The sequence below is a fragment of the Camelus dromedarius genome, chromosome 21 (assembly GCF_036321535.1).
Source record: "Camelus dromedarius isolate mCamDro1 chromosome 21, mCamDro1.pat, whole genome shotgun sequence".
Lineage (NCBI taxonomy): Eukaryota > Metazoa > Chordata > Mammalia > Artiodactyla > Camelidae > Camelus > Camelus dromedarius.
Genome location: NC_087456.1, coordinates 15,472,385 through 15,493,837, shown reverse-complemented (window position 1 = coordinate 15,493,837; position 21,453 = coordinate 15,472,385). Strand labels below are relative to the sequence as shown.

The 21,453-nt window shown below is 36.7% G+C and overlaps 1 protein-coding gene across 5 annotated transcripts in view; it reads left to right on the top strand.

The window, feature by feature from the left end:
* HMCN1 (hemicentin 1) overlaps positions 1–21,453 on the top strand; it is a 399,451-nt gene that overhangs the window by 302,878 nt on the left and 75,120 nt on the right. For all 5 annotated transcript variants that reach the window (XM_064477196.1, XM_031438568.2, XM_064477197.1 and 2 more), the window contains 14 exons: positions 4,113–4,300; positions 6,073–6,169; positions 9,685–9,846; positions 10,542–10,655; positions 10,771–10,973; positions 11,270–11,351; positions 11,458–11,589; positions 11,938–12,087; positions 14,292–14,451; positions 16,786–16,910; positions 17,141–17,324; positions 17,928–18,025; positions 18,863–19,141; positions 20,953–21,149. In XM_064477196.1, the coding sequence (XP_064333266.1) occupies positions 4,113–4,300; positions 6,073–6,169; positions 9,685–9,846; positions 10,542–10,655; positions 10,771–10,973; positions 11,270–11,351; positions 11,458–11,589; positions 11,938–12,087; positions 14,292–14,451; positions 16,786–16,910; positions 17,141–17,324; positions 17,928–18,025; positions 18,863–19,141; positions 20,953–21,149 (2,171 nt within the window). The remainder of the gene's footprint in view (positions 1–4,112; positions 4,301–6,072; positions 6,170–9,684; positions 9,847–10,541; positions 10,656–10,770; positions 10,974–11,269; positions 11,352–11,457; positions 11,590–11,937; positions 12,088–14,291; positions 14,452–16,785; positions 16,911–17,140; positions 17,325–17,927; positions 18,026–18,862; positions 19,142–20,952; positions 21,150–21,453) is intronic.

The window sequence follows — 21,453 nt, the reverse complement described above, 5'->3', positions numbered from 1 at the left end:
AAAAAAGAGAGAGAGAGAGAGAACCCTTAATTCATGAACCTGAAAAATCCCAGGGTAGAGCTGGCTGCAGCCGCATCTGCCTTCTGTGGCTCAGAAGAGGCCCACTTCCCCTTGCTCTTGCTTTTCTCCGGTAGCATTGCTCTCAGGTGGGGGGTCCCTTTGGACAGCAAGCTAGCTCCTAGAAACTCTAATATTCATCTTCCTAGTTTCACATCCAAGTGAAAGTTTTTCTTTTCCAGTATTTACAACTGAAGTCCTAGAATTGGATTTCATTGAATTTAATTGGCCAAGCATGAATCACATATCCATTTTGGAACTAATTACAGGGGCCAAAGCCCTCACTGATAAGGCCTAGTTCATGTGCCTATCCTTGGGCCACAGTCATCTCCATATGAATGTGTGGACGGAGACTGGAAGAAGTATTGTAACTTTAAGGGCAGAGAGTGGTGATGTTACTTGAAGCAGGAACAAGTAGATGCTTCCATTACAAGGAGCTGAGCTGGAGAAGTAGTAATGGGGATGTATAGGAAGCTTTGGTATGAAAGATTTTACAGAGTAAGTGATTAGGTGATATGAAGCATTAGACGCTTATCTCAGAGTATAAGATGAAACTGAGATTTTTATCCCAGATGATTAAGAAAAATAGCAAGATTCATTAAAAAAAAAAAGATTTAGGAAAACAACATGACTTGGGAAGAAGAAAGTCGATTTTGTTTTGCATGTGTTGAATGCGCATGGTACCAAGATACTTAGGAAAATGTTGAATGGGACATTGGAAATAGGAAGTTACAACATAGGAGTGTCCTGAACTAACAATATAGATGTGAGAGTTATCCACAAACAGGCGTTATGCAAAGGCATGAGATTTCCTACAGAAAGGTAATAGAGTAGGAGAAGATCAAAAGAAGATCATTGTGAGACCATTTACAAGTAAGAGACAGGAAAAAGAAAACAGAATTAGTGGAGGAACAATCTGAGGAGTTAATGAAAAGCAGTAACCTGCCAGGTCACAGAATCTAAGGGCAAAAGAAAGGTTATCAAGAAGAGGGTGTTGTATGGAATGCTAAAGCAAGTTTAAGAAAATAAAAAATGGAGGGAAAGAGCCATTTGGCTTTCAAACTAAGAAATCATTGGTGAAATTCAGAAGAGCAGTTGATGTATAGTGCAGTGTGTTACAGAGCACAGGGATAAATACTGAGCAAATAAAAAGAACAGGAAGCAAATATAGAGTACCCTTAAGACCTTTTCTAGAGGCATAAGAGGTAGAATCATGTTTTAGGATAAACAGCTTATTTGAAAAAATACATTTAAGACAGAGTTGAGCTTGTTTAGAGACCAATCAAACGATCCAAATAAGGGGATAAAATAAAGTTTCAAGTGTGCGTGTGGATGGGAGGAGGGTGCAAGGATTGATGGAGTCAGGTCTTTGAACAGGTGAAAATGCAATTAAGGAGCCAAGAGAGGCCAACGGGCATTTCGTGGTAGTGAATTACCATTCATTGGGATGTAAGAAGGGATATGTGGGGGTGCATATCAACTGTGTTTAATCTTTTCCTTTAGTATGAGAACAAGAGGAAGCATGGTAGGGGTGGTATTTGGGCCTGTGGAAAATAGAGAATGTTAGTAATTGCCACTGTGGGCGATGCAACAGACAATCAGACCCTGAAGTTGGAGCTATTGGCTTAGTCATTGCCCACCCTCATTAACTTGGGGTCAGAGGTAGGAAAAAATTAGATGATGTGACCTAAGTGTTGGGGAGGAGGTGCTTGTGGGGGCAGTACCACCAGGTAACACAGTACACGTTGCAGAAGCACTAGAGGGCAAGAGACATAGAATGTGCAGTGAGTCAGAGCATCACTGAAATGACCCACTATGAGATCAAGGCAGGACAAGAGGAAACATGAGCTTGGAGGGAGGCTGATAGACTGATTGTAAGGGGGAAGGGGTGAAAGGGCTAGAATTTACAGTGAAAACAAAGAGCCAGCTTACAGAGGAAGCCCGAAAAGAGGTGGGAAGAGAGAAAACACAAGAATTCAACATTCATTTATTTGACAAATATCTATCGCTAGCTCACAATGTGCCAGGAACTGTACACTAAGGATACAGCGGTATATACAGTAGACATCAGCCCTTCAGGGGGTTTATAAACTTGCACGAGGAAGGGGTGTTCATGTTGAATGGTCTTAAGTGTGTCTATGTCTATGGCTGACTGAAGTCAGGTAGAGGTGACATTAGGGTGGGATGGGTCATCAACATCGATTTTCAAGTCTACAAGGTAGTGATAAGGAAAAGGAAAAGGGAAGAGAAGACAATTAAAATCAGTGCTAACATCCGGAACTGTGATGGAGTATCCTAGACCACCTGGCTTAATCTGACCTAAGTTTGGAAGGAGTTTAGGACAGAGTGGAAGGCTCTGATAAAGTAGCAAGATAGTATCGTTTCGGAAGGACTGGGATTTGGTTCAATTGAAGTGAAGTCTAGGGATTAGGTAGTCAAGGGGAGATGTTCATGCCTTCGTTTGGTTACTTTTAATTAGGAGGTTGGAAAACATGTTGGAGATGAGTTTAAAGTGGTAGGAACAAAGCAAGAAAAATGGCTCACACACAACATTGTAAAATGATTATAAATCAATAAAAAATGTTAAAAAAAAAAAAAAAGGAAAAATGGCTCACAAAGTCTGTCTAAATTAAGGATGTTTCACAATGTTTGATGCTCACCTCCTCTGTGCCACTGAGTACAATTCTGAGTGATGTAACCCAGGTGGTGGGGCAGGTCAGAGCAAAGCGCTTTGGTGGAGGCCTCTGCAGGTCACACCTTGGACTTGCAGTGCATCACCAGGTAGCTCCTAATGGTTCAGCTCCAGGTAAAAGTTGAAGAAAACGTAGACTCTTTATGTCCCAGCATCTCACTTGATTAGTTTTCTTGGTGTGGGAGTCGTGATAGCCTCACTTAATCTGAAATTCAAGTTTAGTATTTACTAATTGGCAGTTCAAACTATATATGTTATGTTATCTAAAGTGTAGTAAAAATCATGTAACTTTGAGTGTGAAAATATGCATTCAAAATAACCCTGAAATTCTGTTACGGGCCTTGTAGCCTTATTTTCCCCGTAGATTTTCAGTTTAGTTTTGAGAGGCCCAAACACTACAAGAAGGCATCTGCCTTAAACATAGGGTCTTCCCTGATTGATAAAGATATGGTACATTTCAAGAGATTGAAACAAAATAACTGAGCTTTCAAAACAGAACAAAATGATTATTCACTTTGAAAATGAATTCCTATATTTACAAAAGCAGCCAATATGGGCATTCCTAGTTGAACATTTCCATTTTTTTAAATTCTGTGGGTTATATGTGATTTTTCATAACTGACTGGTCCAACATCAGGTGGACATGAACCTGAATTGATTCTATAGTATTATTTTAAAAGAGAATGAATTACATGTAGAAAGATGTAGAGCGTGACTTCCCAAACTTTAGTGTGCGTATTGATCACCTGCAGAGTTTGTTAAAATACAAATTTCTTGGCCCCTTCTAGGGATGCCCTTTGAGGAAGTCTGAATTGGCCCCCAAAATCTGCATTTGTAGCCAAGCTCCCAGGTGATACTTATCATGATACCACTGGTACTGAGTCTGGGGAAACACACTCTGAGTAACCCAGACGATTCCCTTGCAGATGAGACCAAATCTGTACATTTTAAATACACTATAAAGATTTACTTGGTTCGTCTAGATGACCAAGTAGACTTAATTACTAATTTGTGCGGATGCTACTTGCAAGTATGCTTGCAAACCCAGAGGGCACAGTGGAAGGGGCTGAGAGAGAAACCAGACAAGGTATATTGGGGAAGAATTGGGATTCTTAATGGGAATGAAGCTGTGGGAAGAATTAGTCCAGAATAGGTGAAGAGAGGGAAGAGAATAAAACCAAATTCACATAATTTTTATGACAACCCTCATTTATTAGTGTAAAATGTTACTTCAGGATCATGGTTTCTTCTTAAACTTTTGCTCCTCTATTTTCTAAAACTTCCTAAAGTTGTCAGAAAATGAGAATAACTTAGAAGAGACTTTATTTCCCGTCATTATCTCTTTGTTGCAATCTCTCATCAGTGCCGCCAGTTATCAAGGGAGCAAATAGTGATCTCCCTGAGGAGGTCACCGTGCTGGTGGACAAGAGTGTGCTGATGGAGTGTCTCTCCAGTGGCAGCCCTGCACCAAGGAATTCCTGGCAAAAAGATGGGCAGCCCTTGCTAGAGGATGAGCATCATAAATTTCTATCCAATGGAAGAATTCTGCAGGTAAAAGTAAAAAATCTAATTTTAAAATAGCTATTTGACTTTGTATTTTATACTTGTCTCTTTAAAATTTAAGCTTACTTTTATTGGTTTATATATATTTGTAAAAATCACTAACTATAAGAAAGATATAAAATTCTTCTTCATTTTATTCCCCCATCAGAGGTGACCAGTTACCTCTGATTAACATATTCTTCCAGAAGTTATCTGTACATTAAACACACATACCTCTGCCATAAATTTACTGCAATATGGCCTTTATGATAAAAACCACATTAATAGCAAATTATTATAGAGGGAAAGGGGATGGGAAGGGATAAATTTGGGAGTTTGAGATTTGCCAGTGATAACCACTATATATAAAAATAGATAAAAAACAAATTTCTTCTGTATAGCATCTTTTAATAAATAACCTTTAGTGAAAAAATATGAAAACAAATATATGAATATATATACATGACTAGGACATTATGCTGTACACCAGAAATTGACACATTGTAACCGACTATACGTCAAAAAAAAAGCAAATTATTATAATCCTTTGCATTGCATATTTCTGATGGTAAAATTCTAGGTGATATAAGGGTCCCTAGACGCTAAAATGTGTCCTATATTGCAAAGAATTGATAATAATAAATAATAATGCAAATCACATAAATATCCAGAGTTATTGTTCACTTACGGGCATGTCTGTCTTTTTCAAGTGTCCTAAAAGGAAGTTAGGCACTTGTAGAAGTAACACCAACTCTCTTTTGTTAGGATACAACCTAATAAATTATTTCTTGAACATATAAATGATGTTTTATAAACCCAAGAATCTAAGCATCACTATCAGTATATCCAACACAGTACAGAGTTCATGGAGTTCTTTATTTAAAAAAAAGAATTAGGTTCACTGCCTGTAAATAACCTTGAATTATCAAAGTATCTTCTAAACATCAGTGACTTTTTCTATTTGATGATCATACCACCTCGAGCAAAATACTGAAAGGTTTCTGTGTCTTGGGCCAAAAGATATATAAGTGGATAGAAATTTCTGCATAATGAAAAAGAAAATATAACTACTATATTAACTGTTACTGCATGAAATGAACCACTTCAAAACAATGACTTAAACCAGTAAGCGTTTGTTTAGCTCACAGCTCTTCTAGTTGCTGGGTGATTGCTTTGGTCTCAGTCTTACTAATTGTCCGTATCCTGTGGATTGAGTAAGAGGGTGCTCACACTTGTCTGAGGCCTCAGTTGCACTAACAGGGTTGACTCTTGCCCATGTGACCTCTCACCCTCTAGCAGGCTAATCCTGGCTCCCTCCCATGGCGATGGCAGGGTTCCAAACGAGTGAGGAGAAATGCGCAATGCCTTTTCAGGCCTAGATTTGCAATGGAACACTGTCGCCCCCATGACGTTCTATTTGGTTGAAGCCAGTCACAAGACCAACACGAATTCCACATCTTTACCCCACTTCCTGATGGGAGGAAGTTCAAAGTCACATTGCCGGGGGTATGGCTAGGAAAGTGGGAGAATGATTGGGGACGTTTAGTAGTCAGTATACCACAAGTATGTGTAAAATTGCCTTTTCTGACTAGTAATCTTTACAAATATTTATTTGACTGACTTGACTAATAAAAGCCAACATCAGCACGATTACATACAAAATTTTTTTCTTATGTTCATCTGGTATCAACTAGAAAGAATATGTATTGTTTCTTCTCAAAAGTTGACAAGTTGCTTTATAAAAAATTTCAGTTGGAATGTCTTCATTTTTTTCCCCTTAGATTCTAAATACTCGAATAACAGATATCGGCAGGTATGTGTGTATTGCTGAGAACACAGCTGGAAGTGCCAAAAAATATTTTAACCTCAATGTTCATGGTAAGAGCTCATTTCCAAAAACATCTGTTAGGGTATACTTGAAAAAGCAGGAAAACTGTGTTTTAGATTATGTTGGCTTATTTTGTATTTCTTAACTTGAACAATGTGTGGAGCCTGCGTTCATTCAGTCTCTCTCCCTTTTTCTTCCCACCACAGCTTGTAGAATTTACAAAGTACAAATCTTTTAGGAAGTCTGTTTTTATACTATTTCAGTCCCTCAAGAGAAAGTAATTACTCCTACCTATTTGAAAGTAAAACAAAATCAAAATTTGAAATCCCAAAGATTACAAATTTATATAAAGTTAGAACCAAATAGAGCTCTTCTACTCATTAAAAATATATATATATCCATTAGTTCTGACTGGAACCAGCTTCAGCCCTAAGTTGTAGAATTCATGTTGAGTTACGTCCTCCAGTACCTAATATGCTCCCTGAAGAAAAAGTCACTTTTGTGGAGTTAAATAATTCCTAAAAACCATCAGTACACCTAATTCATTCATCAGGTTTTAAGTTCATGATAAATGGTAGACACTCTGTAAATACTAATTTTTGGCTAAAACAGCAGTTGGAGGACTACCTTAAATAGTTTTATTTTCATGATGCCCAGCTGCTTCCAGAATATTAAATTGAAAATAGTGAACAACTATTATAAGAGATTTTTGTTACATGTGTGACTCATAGGCAAAATTCTAGTAGCTCATTTTGGAAATAGCTGGAATTTGACATTTCATGAAAAATGTCTTCCTTCAGGAGACTTCTGTTTAGCGTAATGGACATTCTTTTTTGGTGTGATACGTAGGGAGTACTGGTGTCCAGCAATGTTGCGTGTTTCTGCAGGAGATACCTGAAGCACTTTTATCTTTGTATTCCCAGTGCTTGGCAAGATTTTTTTTTTTAATGAGTAACTCTGACCCAAACAAACAATGTGTTGTGAACTCCCAGGAGGAATGAATTAAACAAATATAATCATTGTGAAAGCACACATTCTCATCTGTAAAGTGCAGTAGAACAAATGGTGAAAAATAAAAATGATGATTTTTCCTGATTCCCCAAGGCAGAATTAATTTTTCCTCCCTTAGGTTATCAAAAGCATCTTGTTCAATACCCCAGTTTTAGCAGTTACATATGTTACCTTGTGACCTTTATGTGTGTGTGTCTTCACCTCTGTCCCATACCTTTATCATCAATGCTGTAGGCAAATGGTCATTCTGACAGCTCGTGGTCTTCCTAGACCCTCAAGTCGTGGTAGTCACTAAATAAATACTTGTTGTTCCTTTATTTTATTTCCCTGATACCTGTTTCCTCTTCTTCATACACAGCAAAAACGCCTGAACTGGGAGCCTTGTGTGACTTGAAAAGCAGCAGCCTCTAGTGTTAACCTCTAAGAATTAGAGTTCAGGAGGGGGTTTCCCCTTTCATCCGTTCATGGCATCTTGAGCTCCTGACTGCAGCCAGGAACCCATACTTAAATATTGGGAAATTCATTTGGGGAAGAAACAATTTAAATTATTCTCATTTAAAAATCCCATTTGTTATCTTTTCCTACAACAATGCTCGCTTCTTTTGGACTCTGACCTTCGGAGTTTTTTCCAGCCCTCTGTGTCTTTCCTTTCCTTCACATCCAGCTTAGCTTTCAGGGAACACCGTATCAGTCCCTTCTGCTGGGCCCACGTCTTCTCAGTTCTCTTGCTCCATAAAAGCTCAGCTGTGCATTCAGCGACACAACGTGCTGACTGCTTGATAGTGACCAGGCGCTGAGCCAAGTGTTTTATTTATTGATTTGATTTGATTATCTCGATAACCCCAGCTGGTTGGTACTATTTTATACCTCTTTTACCAAGGGGAAAAAACCGAGGCTCAGTGAGGGTAAGTAACAGGCCCATAGTTACACATCTGGCAAATGCAGAACCAGGATGTTAACTGCGGTGGTCTGAATCTGGAGGTTGTAAACTTGGCTGCTTTGCTGTGTTACCTCTCACTAAATCCCATGCATGCACCCAGGTAGCTAATCATGGCTGGAGGAACTCTGAGTGCCAGGAATACTGGTGTCACTGCAAATTCATAGGTACAAGCTTGCACTGAGCCCTCCATACTGCCTGGGCTCCTCCTCGTGTCTCTACTCCACAGTGCCTCTGTCTCACCACCTCCCCTCTCCTTGGATGTCAGATGGTCCCTGTTTTCATCAGCTCCAGTAGCCATAACAAAACACCAGAGACCACATGGCTTAAACAACAGAAGTTCATTTTCTCAGCATTCTGGAGCATGGGAAGTCCAAGATCAAGGTTCCAGCAGAGTTCAGTTTCTGGTGAAGGTTCTTTCCGGCTTGCAGATGACCACTTGGTCCTCACAAGGCCTCTCCAGTGATCACGCCTGGACAGAAAAGCGAGGAAGCTCACCCGGGTCTCTTTTTATAAGGACAATAATCCTACAGGATCAGGGCAACCCCGCAATGACCTCATTTAACTTTGAAACTTCCTTAAAGGCCCTTTAAATACAATCACGCTGGGAGTTAGGGCTTCAGAGTATGAATTGGGTCGGGGGGGAATATTCAGTTAATAACAGTCTCACCTTCACTCTCACTTTTACCCCGTACATGCCCTTACCTCCTGTTCTACAGGGAAAAGAGAAGGCATATCCCAGAAACCACTGCAAATTCCTACCATCAAGTCAAAAATGCTAGCTTACCTGTTACCGCCACTTTGTCCTTCCTTTGTTACAACACAAGGTAGAGGCACTTCTCCACCTGCCAGAGACCAAAGACTAACTTAACTCTAGATCCCTGGTTGCTGCCTTTTCAAAAATCACACAGACGCTTCCTTTTCAGTATTGAAATCCTCACTTTCACTACCTTCTCCCCAAGAGTGCATAAATGTACTTGTCTCTTCCCTCTTTAGTTAAGGGGAAAAAACCTCTCCCTTAGACCTCATATTTCTCATCAGCTGCCTCCCCTTTTCCCCCTTTTCAAAGCCCCCTGCCCTGATAGCTGTATATATTTACTGTTTCCATTCCTTACCCCCACTCTCCTCTCCCACCACCGCACACCCAGTTCCATCCCCACAACTCCGATGAAACTCCTCACTGAGTTCATGAGATGACATCAGAAGTCCAACCGGCGTTTTCCCAACTTCAGCTTTCTCACTCTCGAGCGGTTGACATTCTTGAGCATTTGACTCTTTCAAAAATTTTCTTCTCTTGGCTTTTGGGACACTCCCCCGCCATGCTTGTTTACATCTTGCCTTTCCAGTCTCTGATTCTCAAAGTTGTCTTTGCTACTTCCTCCTTTTCTACTTGCCTTTGAAAATTCTAGTATTTTCTTCCAGCTGGGAAATACAGAACTGATGGGCATGGGTTTGATGAAGGCATTAGGGAATTCTAAGAAGAAAGACAGTGAAATAATTAAGAGTATCATTAATTCACTGCTTTAGCAGAGTGCGATGGTTGGTCTTATATTAATAAATTAGGGTATGTGTTACTGATAATATCAGATTTCACTTTTTAATATATTTCTATTACAGTTCCTCCAAGTGTCATTGGTCCCAACCCTGAAAATCTCACTGTTGTGGTGAACAATTTCATCTCTCTGACCTGTGAGGTGTCTGGTTTTCCACCTCCCGATCTCAGCTGGCTCAAGAATGAGCAGCCCATCAAGCTAAACACAAATGCTCTCATCGTGCCTGGTGAGGAGCCTGATACTCTTACAAGTGGGCAACGCTTTCTCGTTGTTCTTTAATTTTAATACAAATGGCATGTCAACTTAGTCTCTTTCCAGACTTTTGTCTTGCTCTGTTTCTTTGTTCACATTGAATGCCTCTCAGCCATTTGGGGTCGGATTGTATAGACTTCTGTGATTTTAGCAGGAATGTATAGTACCGGGCTCTACTTCAAGAAATTGTGAAATTGAGAGACAGAACTGCTGAGTAATTCCTTGGAGGTGGTAGACCAGTAAATAGGGCTTTCTTTGCATAAATTCACTGGTGGTTTTTCATCAGTCCTAAAGCTTCTTGAGGATAAACAGACCTACGGACGGAGAGCCACTTCTGCACTGTGGGAGATTTAAACCCAGAAAATACTTGTTAATATATTTTCACTCTAGTACAATTACTGTTTGCTCACTAGAATCTACATCAGTCAGTTTTACTCCCCATGTTTGGCTACTGGAGAGAAAATTTTATTAATTTCTTCTGAAGTAGAATAAATAATAAAGGAAGGGTCAAAGGAAACTGATTCAGTTCTTTCATTTTAAATATGAAATGCTTCTATACAAACTTTCCTTTAAGGAAAAGGATATATTTTGCCATTTATCTTACTGATTAAAAAGGTTACTACAACACCCTCTATGCCACTCTTCAGTTTGTTTTCTATTTGCCCCCAGGTGGTCGAACCTTACAGATCATCCGGGCCAAGGTATCTGACGGTGGCGAATACACCTGTATAGCTATCAACCAAGCTGGTGAAAGCAAGAAAAAAGTTTCCCTGACCGTTTATGGTTTGTTTTTGCTATTCGCAGAAGATTCTTTTATTTATAAGCTGGTATTAGGTATTCTCTATCTGAGCATCGTAATGAAAAAAAGAAATTCTCTGTTCTTATTTTCTTCCTTCAGTGCCCCCAAGCATTAAAGATCATGGCAGCGAATCTCTTTCTGTAGTTAATGTAAGAGAGGGGACCTCAGTGTCATTGGAGTGTGAATCAAACGCTGTCCCACCTCCCATCATCACCTGGTACAAGAATGGGCGGATGGTAACAGAGTCTCCTCACCTGGAGGTTTTGGCAGATGGACAGATGCTGCACATCAAGAAAGCTCAGGTGCATCTTTCATTCTTGTTTGTGTGTCATGACTCCTTGGTGGGATTATGGAAGAGAGCATTGAAAGTTGCATATTCCCATTACTACAGTGAAAAATTTATTTTCACTAAACAATAACATCATCACTGCCATTATCCTCCTCATTTTTCATTTTTAAAAAAAGCAGGGTTGTAGAAGGCAATTAGGACTGGGGCATCGGCACAGAAAGATGACTGATGATTTAATCAACACTTGACCAGTGTGATTGGTCATCTGTAACTTAATGGAGCACATACAATAGTATCTTTTTCTTTTAGGTATCTGACACAGGCCAGTATGTATGTAGAGCTATAAATGTAGCAGGACGGGATGATAAAAATTTCCACCTCAATGTATATGGTGAGCATCTGCCTCTAATACAAGTCTTTTTCCCCCAGATATGCAAATGAAAGAAAGTGTCCTGAATTCGCTGAATGAGGACACATGATCTTCTGTCTTTTTACAGTGCCACCCAGTATTGATGGGCCTGGAAAAGAAGTCATTGTGGAGACAATCAGCAATCCTGTGACCTTAACATGTGATGCCGCTGGAATCCCACCTCCCACGATAGCGTGGTTGAAGAACCACAAACCCATAGGTAATGTAGCTGTGCATTTTTTAATGATTCTTTTCTTTTGCTCTTAATTCACTAGATTAATAAACTAGTACATGTTCCGTGTTACACACATAGCTGTGTTCGGTTCAGAAGGCCTAGTATACCATAATACAAGCTTACAAAATAGACTCATAAAGTGATTATTCATTTTATAGAGATTTTTTCTCTTTTCCTTCTTCAAAAGAGGCTCTCGTTTAAAATAAAAAATCCAAAGGAAGAACTTTTAAGAAATACATTTATCACATGAAGTAAGACATTTTTATGGTGAACTGCAGAGATGTGAAAATAAAAGCTCTTTTATGTTTTGTTTTGCTTTGTTTCCACCTCTAGAAAATTCTGTCTCACTTGAAGTTCATATTTTGTCTGGAGGTAGCAAACTCCAAATTGCTCGGTCTCAGCATTCAGATAGTGGAAACTATACATGCATTGCATCAAATATGGAGGGGAGAGCACAGAAAAATTATACACTTTCGATTCAAGGTATGTGGTGTACACTACGACCTGTCAATTTTTTTTATCCCATTCTATCTATAGTACAGAGTAAGTGCACATCTAAATAGATCATGTATAATTGATTCAAAATATTTTTGCATGTTTTGGATATTTTTTCTTTTTGCATTTTATTGAGATATAATAGATGTAAAGAACTATTACATTTAGGGTGTACAGCATAATGATTTGACTTATAAAGTATCTTAAGAAATAACTTTAGATAAACAAAAAATATTGTCAATTTTCTGTCCTACATTTACCAGTAGATAGTATTTTCATGAAAATGAACATAAATGTGGGGAAAAGAATAGTAGAAATTTCAAAATCTATTCTCATGGTTCCTGAAATGATTGCCTTCATATATGAGTATCCTAATGAATGACTTATTTAAAACTGGCATAACTTATTTTGATACTAAGCCTATAGGTCTGTTCCTATTTACATAGATAAGTAAGATTTAATTCATAAGGAGAGTTCTAACTACTGGTTGTGGATTGAGTAAATTTTAAGTAATCACGAATCTTATACTGTTTGGGGTGGCGTGAATCTTACACTCATTTAGGAGCTGTTAATTCATCCAATAAATATTCAATTACCACCTACTACGTTCCAGCATAGGATTGCACACTGCAGGGAGAATTTGCATCATTTTGATTTTCAGTAAGCCTTTGGTTGTTACTTTTGGCCAAATGTTTAAATTGAAATGGAAATCTAACTTGAAACTAAGTTGAAATGCTTGGTTTTTTCAATTTTATTACGGTTACTATGAAAAAAATTTCTCATAAGCTATAAATGTAGTTGTGAATATTATATACCTGTTGTGTGCTCTGCTAAAAGCTAAAATTGAAATTTTTTTCCAGTTTTATTTGAGATCTGATTGACATATCACATTGTGTAGGTTTAAGGTGTGCAGCATAATGATTTGATACATGTATATATTGCAAAATGATCACCACAGTAAAATTAGTTAAAATTGATCACCTAAAAATTGAAATTAAAGAAAAATTGAGATAATCTATGATTATCAGTGGTTTTTCCTATTATTGATGCTTTAAGATTTCAGAAGCAAAAAGGGAAAAGTATCTATATAGAGATTCACCATCAGAAATTGCATGTTAAGTATATTTAATGCATTAATAATAATAGAGGCCAATCATGGGGTCTGTGGTATGACCAAAGATTTTACCAGACTTTTTAATATAAGTTATTATGTCTTAGGACTAGAAATTATGTATGCACATAGGATCTAGTCTGTGCTTTTCCTATATTAGACACTCACTATAGGATGTCTCATTGACATTCTTACTGATTCAACTTCTTTAGTAAATCTAAATTCTACAGACTTGGTGTAATTATGATGATCTTCTGGACTACTAAAGTGGGATTTGGAGGTATTATGCAGTGGTGTGCTGGTAAATATTTAACAACTGACTTTGCAGACCAGAAGGTCTTGATTTCTACTAATCGTGTGTCAGTTTCTGTGGTGTAAATTTTCCCACAGTGACCCATTTCAAGCTACCAATGTGGTGGCACTCAACATGGAATCAGAAAGATGTGGAAAATTGGCTCCTGCAAGCTGGTGGGAACTGCCTCCAACACAGCACTCTTAATTATTTAGAGGAAGAATTTAGATTTGTTTCTGTCTAATACTATTGTCAATATTTTTATTACACATAGTTCTTCACTGAATCATTACAGTGAAAAACAAAGACGGCTAGAAAAAGAGAACAGAAATGACTGACTTTTGAAACCAATAACAAAATATGCTGTTCAGAATAAATAATGTTATAGAGAAAGAAATAACCAACTTAAATACTTTTCTCAGACTTTTATGCCAAAATTTTGTAAAAACAGGTTCTCCTGGACTGTTTTAATTCTGAGCCATCTTTTGAGGATTTAATCCAAGAGTGATTCCATTTGTCCAGGAAGGGTGCCCATGAGGTAGATTTGTCACCAACTCCCATGACCAAATAATTATATCAACTTACAAATATAACAGGGCTATTGAAGTGGTTCCTCTACCCTATTCCTCATTTTAAAATAATTTATAGCAATAACATGAGTTTGATCTTAAATCACAATCTAAGAAGAATATGAAATACAAATGGCATATTGTTCTGTGATTCTGCTGTATTCATTAGAATTTATATTCTTGTGCCTTGATAATGAAAGTCTTAATTATTCCTCCAAAGTTCCTCCAGATATTGCTGGTGCTGAAATTCCAAGTGAAGTCAGCGTCCTTCTCGGGGAAAATGTTGAGCTGGTCTGCAACGCAAATGGCATTCCTACCCCACTTCTTCAATGGCTTAGAGATGGAAAGCCCATAGCTAACAGTGAAACAGAAAGAATCCGGTATGTGTAAAAAGAATCTTTGCATCATTAATTATAAGGTCTTCTGCAATCCTTTATGCATCAAATTTCACATGAATAATAGCAAATTTGATCTCTTTGGAACTTGGCTGTCATTGTTTTCAGAAAGAAAAAGGATAAAATTTTGGAGAGTTGGACACAGAAATTCTCCTTGGAGAATCACTAACATGTATTTGTGTATGTGTGTGTATGTGTTCCCTGTCCATCAACTCTGTTATAAAATCTTTTCACACATTCATTCCTATGAGTGTTAGTTAACTGTTGTAGATTTTATTCCCCTTATTTTAGAATGTTTATACCAAAGTCATGTCATAAGATAATTAGTTCTTTCCTGCTAACATCAAACCAATTTTATCCTATAAAAGATTCATCAGGCACCTCTTAAATATGATTTTGTGTCCTGAAATTACCAAACCAACGAACATGCCATAGTGCTTGGCTCGTTTTGAGAAAAGGTACAATATCATCGTAACCTGGTTCATTCATTGTAGTGATTTGTCCAAATCCTGTTTTCAGCTGACACTTTTACCCATGCTGCAAATCACATAGAGATAGAATGAATATGTGGTAAGGTCTTCCTGCTACTTTCAAAACCAAATGCCTTTAGAAGGCAAATCCAGAATTCTACACTCCTCTACCTTATTTCATCACAAGGCCTCCTTGCATACACATACCAGAATAATTGTAACTATTGGAAGAATATATACGTAAGCAGGCATTTATTAAATATATTGCAAACTTTATGATTTTGAACCAATATTTTAAATTTAAGGATTTGGAATATATTTTCTAGTCAATGAATTGAAGATACATAATATAAAGAAAGATAAATATGTTATTTTCTTTGAAGTCATTTTATGTTAAAATTTAGATATGTGTCTCCTTTACAAGGTTTGGTAAATTGTCAAATGGTATTTCAGTTTAGAGATACATTTTGAGTTTTATATCTCTGGTGTGAGCATTTCTGAATAGTTAACAAATATTTAATTATTTTTATTCAATCAGCTGATATCAACCCTATTCCGAACCAAGTCCCAGATAGTTGGTGGGACCTAACTATCTTCTATAAGATAATATTTGTTCCTAGGAATTTAGAATCTATCACTTCTCTTACATTAAGATCCCAAATATACTTATTCTTATATCTACTTTATTATTTTTTTTTATTTTGTGGGGAGGTAGCTAGGTTTATTTTTTTAGAGGAGGTACTGGGGATTGAACCTAGGACCTCGTGCATGCTAAGCATGCACTCTACCTCTTAAGCTATGCCCTCCCCACTACTTTATTATTTATTTCCAGCTCCACAATATGTATATGTTTGTCAGTGGGCCAGTTTGTCAGTCAAATAAAGTAGTTTTTCCAAAGTCAACTTACTGCTTTCCTTTGGTCATGGCAACTTGCTGTTTTGTTTATTCATATGGTTAAATTCATGGGATTTTAAAATCAACATTTTGAAAAAGAAAAAGTAAAATAGACACAGATAATAAAATTGTAATTCTCAATAACTATATTTGATAACATAATATAGTAGAAATGGAGTATTTACTTTTGACACTGGGAGAATCTAATGAAATCACTATTGTAAGAATAACTGTAGATGGCAATTTAATCTCTTTATAAAACAGAGGAAGTTTTATTTGATAATTAATGGTGTGCGAAGAGAATCAATAATGTAATAAATATTGTTGAGACCTTAATTGTATGGTTATTATTCACTATTAAGTTATTCAAAGGAAAAGCTTCAGCAATTTGAAGAAAAAATTTTATGACCCTGAAATACCCATTCATACTACTAAGTTGTTGTCACTGTTTAAAAAAATTATTCTATCCTACTCCTCACTAAGAGTATTACTAAGTTGTTTATAGCTGGACTTTATTAGTTTAATTTCTCATTTTAACATTCTCAAATTGTTATAGCAGAATTTTTGTAATTTTCACTTAATTCAAACCTTATGTTGGAAACTAAGGATAAAACATTCTAACTCTGAGAAAAACAAGTCTGCCTATGACCCAGATAGAAAAGTTCCTAACATGAGTTTGTTCATTTCCTTTTTTCTCATAAGGAGGCAGTGGATATATGAGACCCATTACTGTAGAAGTGTAGTTGGTTGCCTGAAATCTCCATCAGTTTCACTAGCTCTGACTTTAATAGGCTTCTGTGTACTGAGTGAAAAAGATTTGAACCATTACATCCAAGATGGAGATTCATTTTAGGGTGGTATTTTTTTTTTTAAAGAACATAGTAATCTGGAGTGAGTTTTCAGAACTAGATCCATGTAAATCATCTCCGTGCCTCTGTTATGATCTTTTCTCTAGGGTGACTGCAGATGGCAGCATGTTAAACATTGATGGTGCTCTCCCATCTGACACGGGGAAATACATGTGTGTTGCTACTAATCCTGCTGGAGAAGAAGACCGAATTTTTAACTTGAATATCTATGGTAGATATGAAATTTCACCCTCTTTTAACTGTGCTACCTTAGGAACCTATCAGAAGAAATTTTGAAGGTCCAGCAGTAGGTGTCTAAAACATTTAGCTCTAAAATCAGATGTCTTTGTTTCCTTTTGGAATACAAAGCAGAAGTATGGGCACATGTAGTTGAAATGATTTGAGCTAGTAATACATGCCCCCCCACCGCCTTCTCTCTCTCTCCTTTTCTTCATGACATAGTTCCTCCTGCAATTAGGGGAAATAAAGAAGAAGCAGAGAAATTAATGGCTTTGGTGGATACATCAGTAAATATTGAATGCAGAGCCACAGGGACGCCTCCACCACAGATTAACTGGCTGAAGAATGGGCTTCCTCTGCCTCTGTCCTCCCACATCCGGTTGCTGTCTGGAGGGCAGGTTATCAGGTCAGATTTAACTGTGTGTGATTTGCTAGGCAGCTCAGGTCACTGTGATTATAGACTTTTAACGTCCTCTAAACTGTTTTTAAAATGTTTTATACTATTGTGTGTTTGTTTCCATTTCAGTATTTTTTAGAAGAGGGAGTATGGCAGAAGTGAAATTGAGATGGTTTATTACTCTTATTTAAGTGCTCGTGTATTAGTAAGTTTGCATAAAATAGGTCTTTCAAAGACAGATACAGCCATCACATACCCATTTTTCAATAACTACTATTTTAGCAAAAATTATATATGGCAAAATGATAAGAAGATGCTTATTACAATTGTGATTTTCATGCTAGCATTGTTCTCTATTAATACGTATTTGAAAAATGCTTAACCTCTCAAATTGCACTGTATTTTCAGTGGCTTACTCTTAGTGTCTAATCAACTTTGTAGAATAAATTGCATTTGAGGCATCTGTATAATGTGATGGATGGTTATAAGCTTTATAACTAAAATTTCCCCAAATAAATCACCTTCTGTAAACTCTATGTAAATCACAAGTATTGTATTTGGATATGTTGAATGAGATCAAATTATGAAATGTGGGGTCCAACTGTTTTTCAGGATTGTGAGAGCTCAGGTGTCTGATGTTGCTCTGTACACTTGTGTGGCCTCCAACAGAGCTGGGGTGGATAATAAGCATTACAGTCTTCAAGTTTTGGGTATGTCACCAGAAGTGACCCTAGTACTATACTCTGTGTCCAGTGTCATTTAAATGTCAGCGTGTCAGGAAGGAGTGCAGAGTGTGTCAGGAAGAAGGGCAGAGTGCACTTTCTCCCAAGGGGTCCATATGGGTTGGCGCATACCATCCTGTCAAAATACTTTTCTAACTTGGAATTTTGCACTAAATGAAATCTAAAATGTTTATAGAGCATGTCAATCCAGACACAAGAGTAGTCTTTTCTTACAAAGAGAAAGTTAAAATCTTTACAACATGAATGGATATGTGCATATATACTATATATCTGTGTGTATGTGTAGTTACAGGTAGGACTCAAAACATTCCACTTCTGAATTATTAAGGTTTGCTAGTCTGGATTTCACAATCCCCAGGAATACTTCAGAACAGTTAAGTAACAATTTACTATAGCCTGCAAATTATTTATGTTGGATTATATAAAACTTACTGTAGAACTTGTCATTTTATTTATTCCACATTAAGTGGCTGGAAATGTACTTCTGGACTAACATATATGATAACCAATTAAAGGGAAAAACCAAGATGTTTAAAAATGGCCTAAATCTAAAACACATTTAATTCAGCATATTCTACAAGGAAAGAGTCCTAAGGTCTTATTGCTAATATTTTAGAAGGTTAATAATTGGCCTACATAACACATGTTTTTATAGTAAAGTCATCAATTAATTACATGCAATTTTAAATTCTTTATAGATTGTAGAAATACATAGAATTAATTGAACCATTTAAACTTTTTAATCTATATTGATCTCAAGTTATAACAGACATATAAATTTTTCCTGTTTTGTTTTCTGTATAGTACCACCAAATCTGGACAATGGGATGGGAACAGAGGAGGTCACAATTGTCAAAGGTAGTTCCACCTCCATGACATGCTTTACCGATGGAACCCCAAGTCCCAGGATGACCTGGCTTAGAGATGGCCATCCTCTGGGACTTGATACCCATCTGTCAATAAACACTCAAGGAATGGTCCTTCAGCTCATCAAAGCAGAAACTGAAGATTCTGGAAGGTACACCTGCATTGCCTCAAATGAAGCTGGAGAAGTAAGCAAACACTTTATCCTGAAGGTCCTTGGTAAGTAAACATTCAGTAATTGGGAAATGATAATCAAGACTTAATAAATAAGCATAATTCTTAGAGTCATTTGCTATGGGACAAAATTTGTAAAAACTTCACTGTACTTCATGGTTCTGTTCTATAATTTACCTAGGTTTACTTTTACCTGAAGTATGTTAAATTTAAATTATTGTTTCTTATCTATCTAAAAAAATGGACACTCATACTTGTAAAACATTAGTCACTGACAAAGTCATACAACCAATTGATAAGTAGTTTTTTAACTTTTTCCAAGAACTAAACTCACATCTGATAAAAGTAATTAAATGGAAAAGCTTAATATCTATACTGTTACATGTTATTCCAAACAGCTTTTAAATGATCCAGTCTGTAGATTATAGTTGTAATGGTCATTTCAAATAGTCTAGTCTATTTACTCTTGTTTGCATTAAAATAAATATTTTAAATGTGTATTCCAATGTTCTACATGCAAACAAATAGCATAAAGAGAAACACATCTTTTCCTTGTTAAAAAATTTTGACTTCAGAAGAGAAATGAAAATGAATGAAATGACCTGACTATTTCAATAATCAATAATTTCGGGGAGTTTTGTTTATTTTTTTCACTGTGATGGAGGTAAAACCTCAGGCTCCTTACATTTCGTTCTAACAAAATGCGTCTCACAAGGAACAATAAGAATTTTGGCAAGAGTCTAGCCAAGTGTTTTCAGGATGCCCTATAATCTTTCTCATAGTACCTATTACAATTTTAATTATTTGTGATATACTTATTTTAGAGATTTGCTCAAATCCACTAACCTAATAATATTTGGAGCCAGGATTCCAATTCAGGCTATTTGATGCTATGTCCTCTGCTGTGAACCTTTGTTCTAAACTATGTGCCTGATTTAAAACACACACACACACACACACACACACACACACACACACACACACACACACACACACACACACACACACACACACACACACACTCACTCACACACACACACACACTCACTCACTCACTCACTCACTCACTCACTCACTCACTCAGCAAGTCCTTGGTGCTGTCCAACAGCTATTTTGGCTGTCTTGTGAAATAGTAATCTGGAAATGTTCATAGAAAATTTGAAGGATCATTGTAAGGGAAATCTGTTTTAAAGTGATTCCTAAACTTAGGAATAGTTGGACTAACACATTTAATGTTTCCTCCAAGTGTTTATAGATTCCTTAACATCCTCTTGAGAAAGGTGATTTATAAGTATAAATAACCAAAAAAAAAGAGAGAAATTATTTCTTCCCAGACATAACAAATGTGTTTTATGCAGAAACAGTCTCCAAATGTACTATTTTTTCTTCTACTTAGTCATTGTTTCCTTTTAATGTTCCCCAAGAAAAAGATGATAGCAAAATTCCACAACATTTGCCCATTGCTTTTGTAAAAACAATGGATGTTTAAAGGTGCAAAAACACACTACTGTGTTTATGTAGCTCTCTTTTAAAAATAGTACAAGATGGGTTTAGTTTTCATTGTCTTCAAATCTTTACAGTTAAGTAAGACCACTCTAATTATCTGAATCCCAATTCCTGAGCTATAATTACCTGTAATGGCTTGCTGTTTATTTCATGGTCTATTACATCTCTTTTAAAATAGTGCCAGTGATAAATGATAACAACATCTAGGAATTATCTTTTTGGTATCCTAGTTCTAATAAATTTATTTTGTATGAACATGAATTTGAGTTGAATTTTAAAGTTTTTCTAATCTGTAGTATTGTATCCACAGCAGATTTATTTTCTTGTTGTTTTTAATTCCTTTTAAATAGAACCACCTCATATCAATGGACCTGAAGAAGCTATGGAGTTATCAGTAATTGTTAATAATCCACTTGAACTTACCTGCATTGCTTCGGGAATCCCAGCTCCTAAAATTACCTGGATGAAAGATGGACGGCCCCTTCCACAGATGGATCAGGTGCAAATTCTTGGAGGAGGAGAAGTACTTCGAATATCTAGTGCTCAGGTAGGTTCAAAGTTCATACAGCTGTTTTATCCTAGGTTAAACTTCTCCTTTGCTAACATAAGAGAAATGTTAGAGAAACTGTCTTTGAATCTGAATGTATCACAGAACTCTGTAACTTTAGCAAGGGTAGATTGGTTCTATGACATGCATGATTGGGTAGACACTTACAAGGTAACATGATTAAAAGGAAGTGAAATTATCTTATTAAACTCAGAAGAAAGCCAGATACTGTCACATTGATTTTGCAAGTTTTCACAGTGCTGTAAGTGATCATGTATTTCCTGAAGCTCTTAATTTGTGCCGT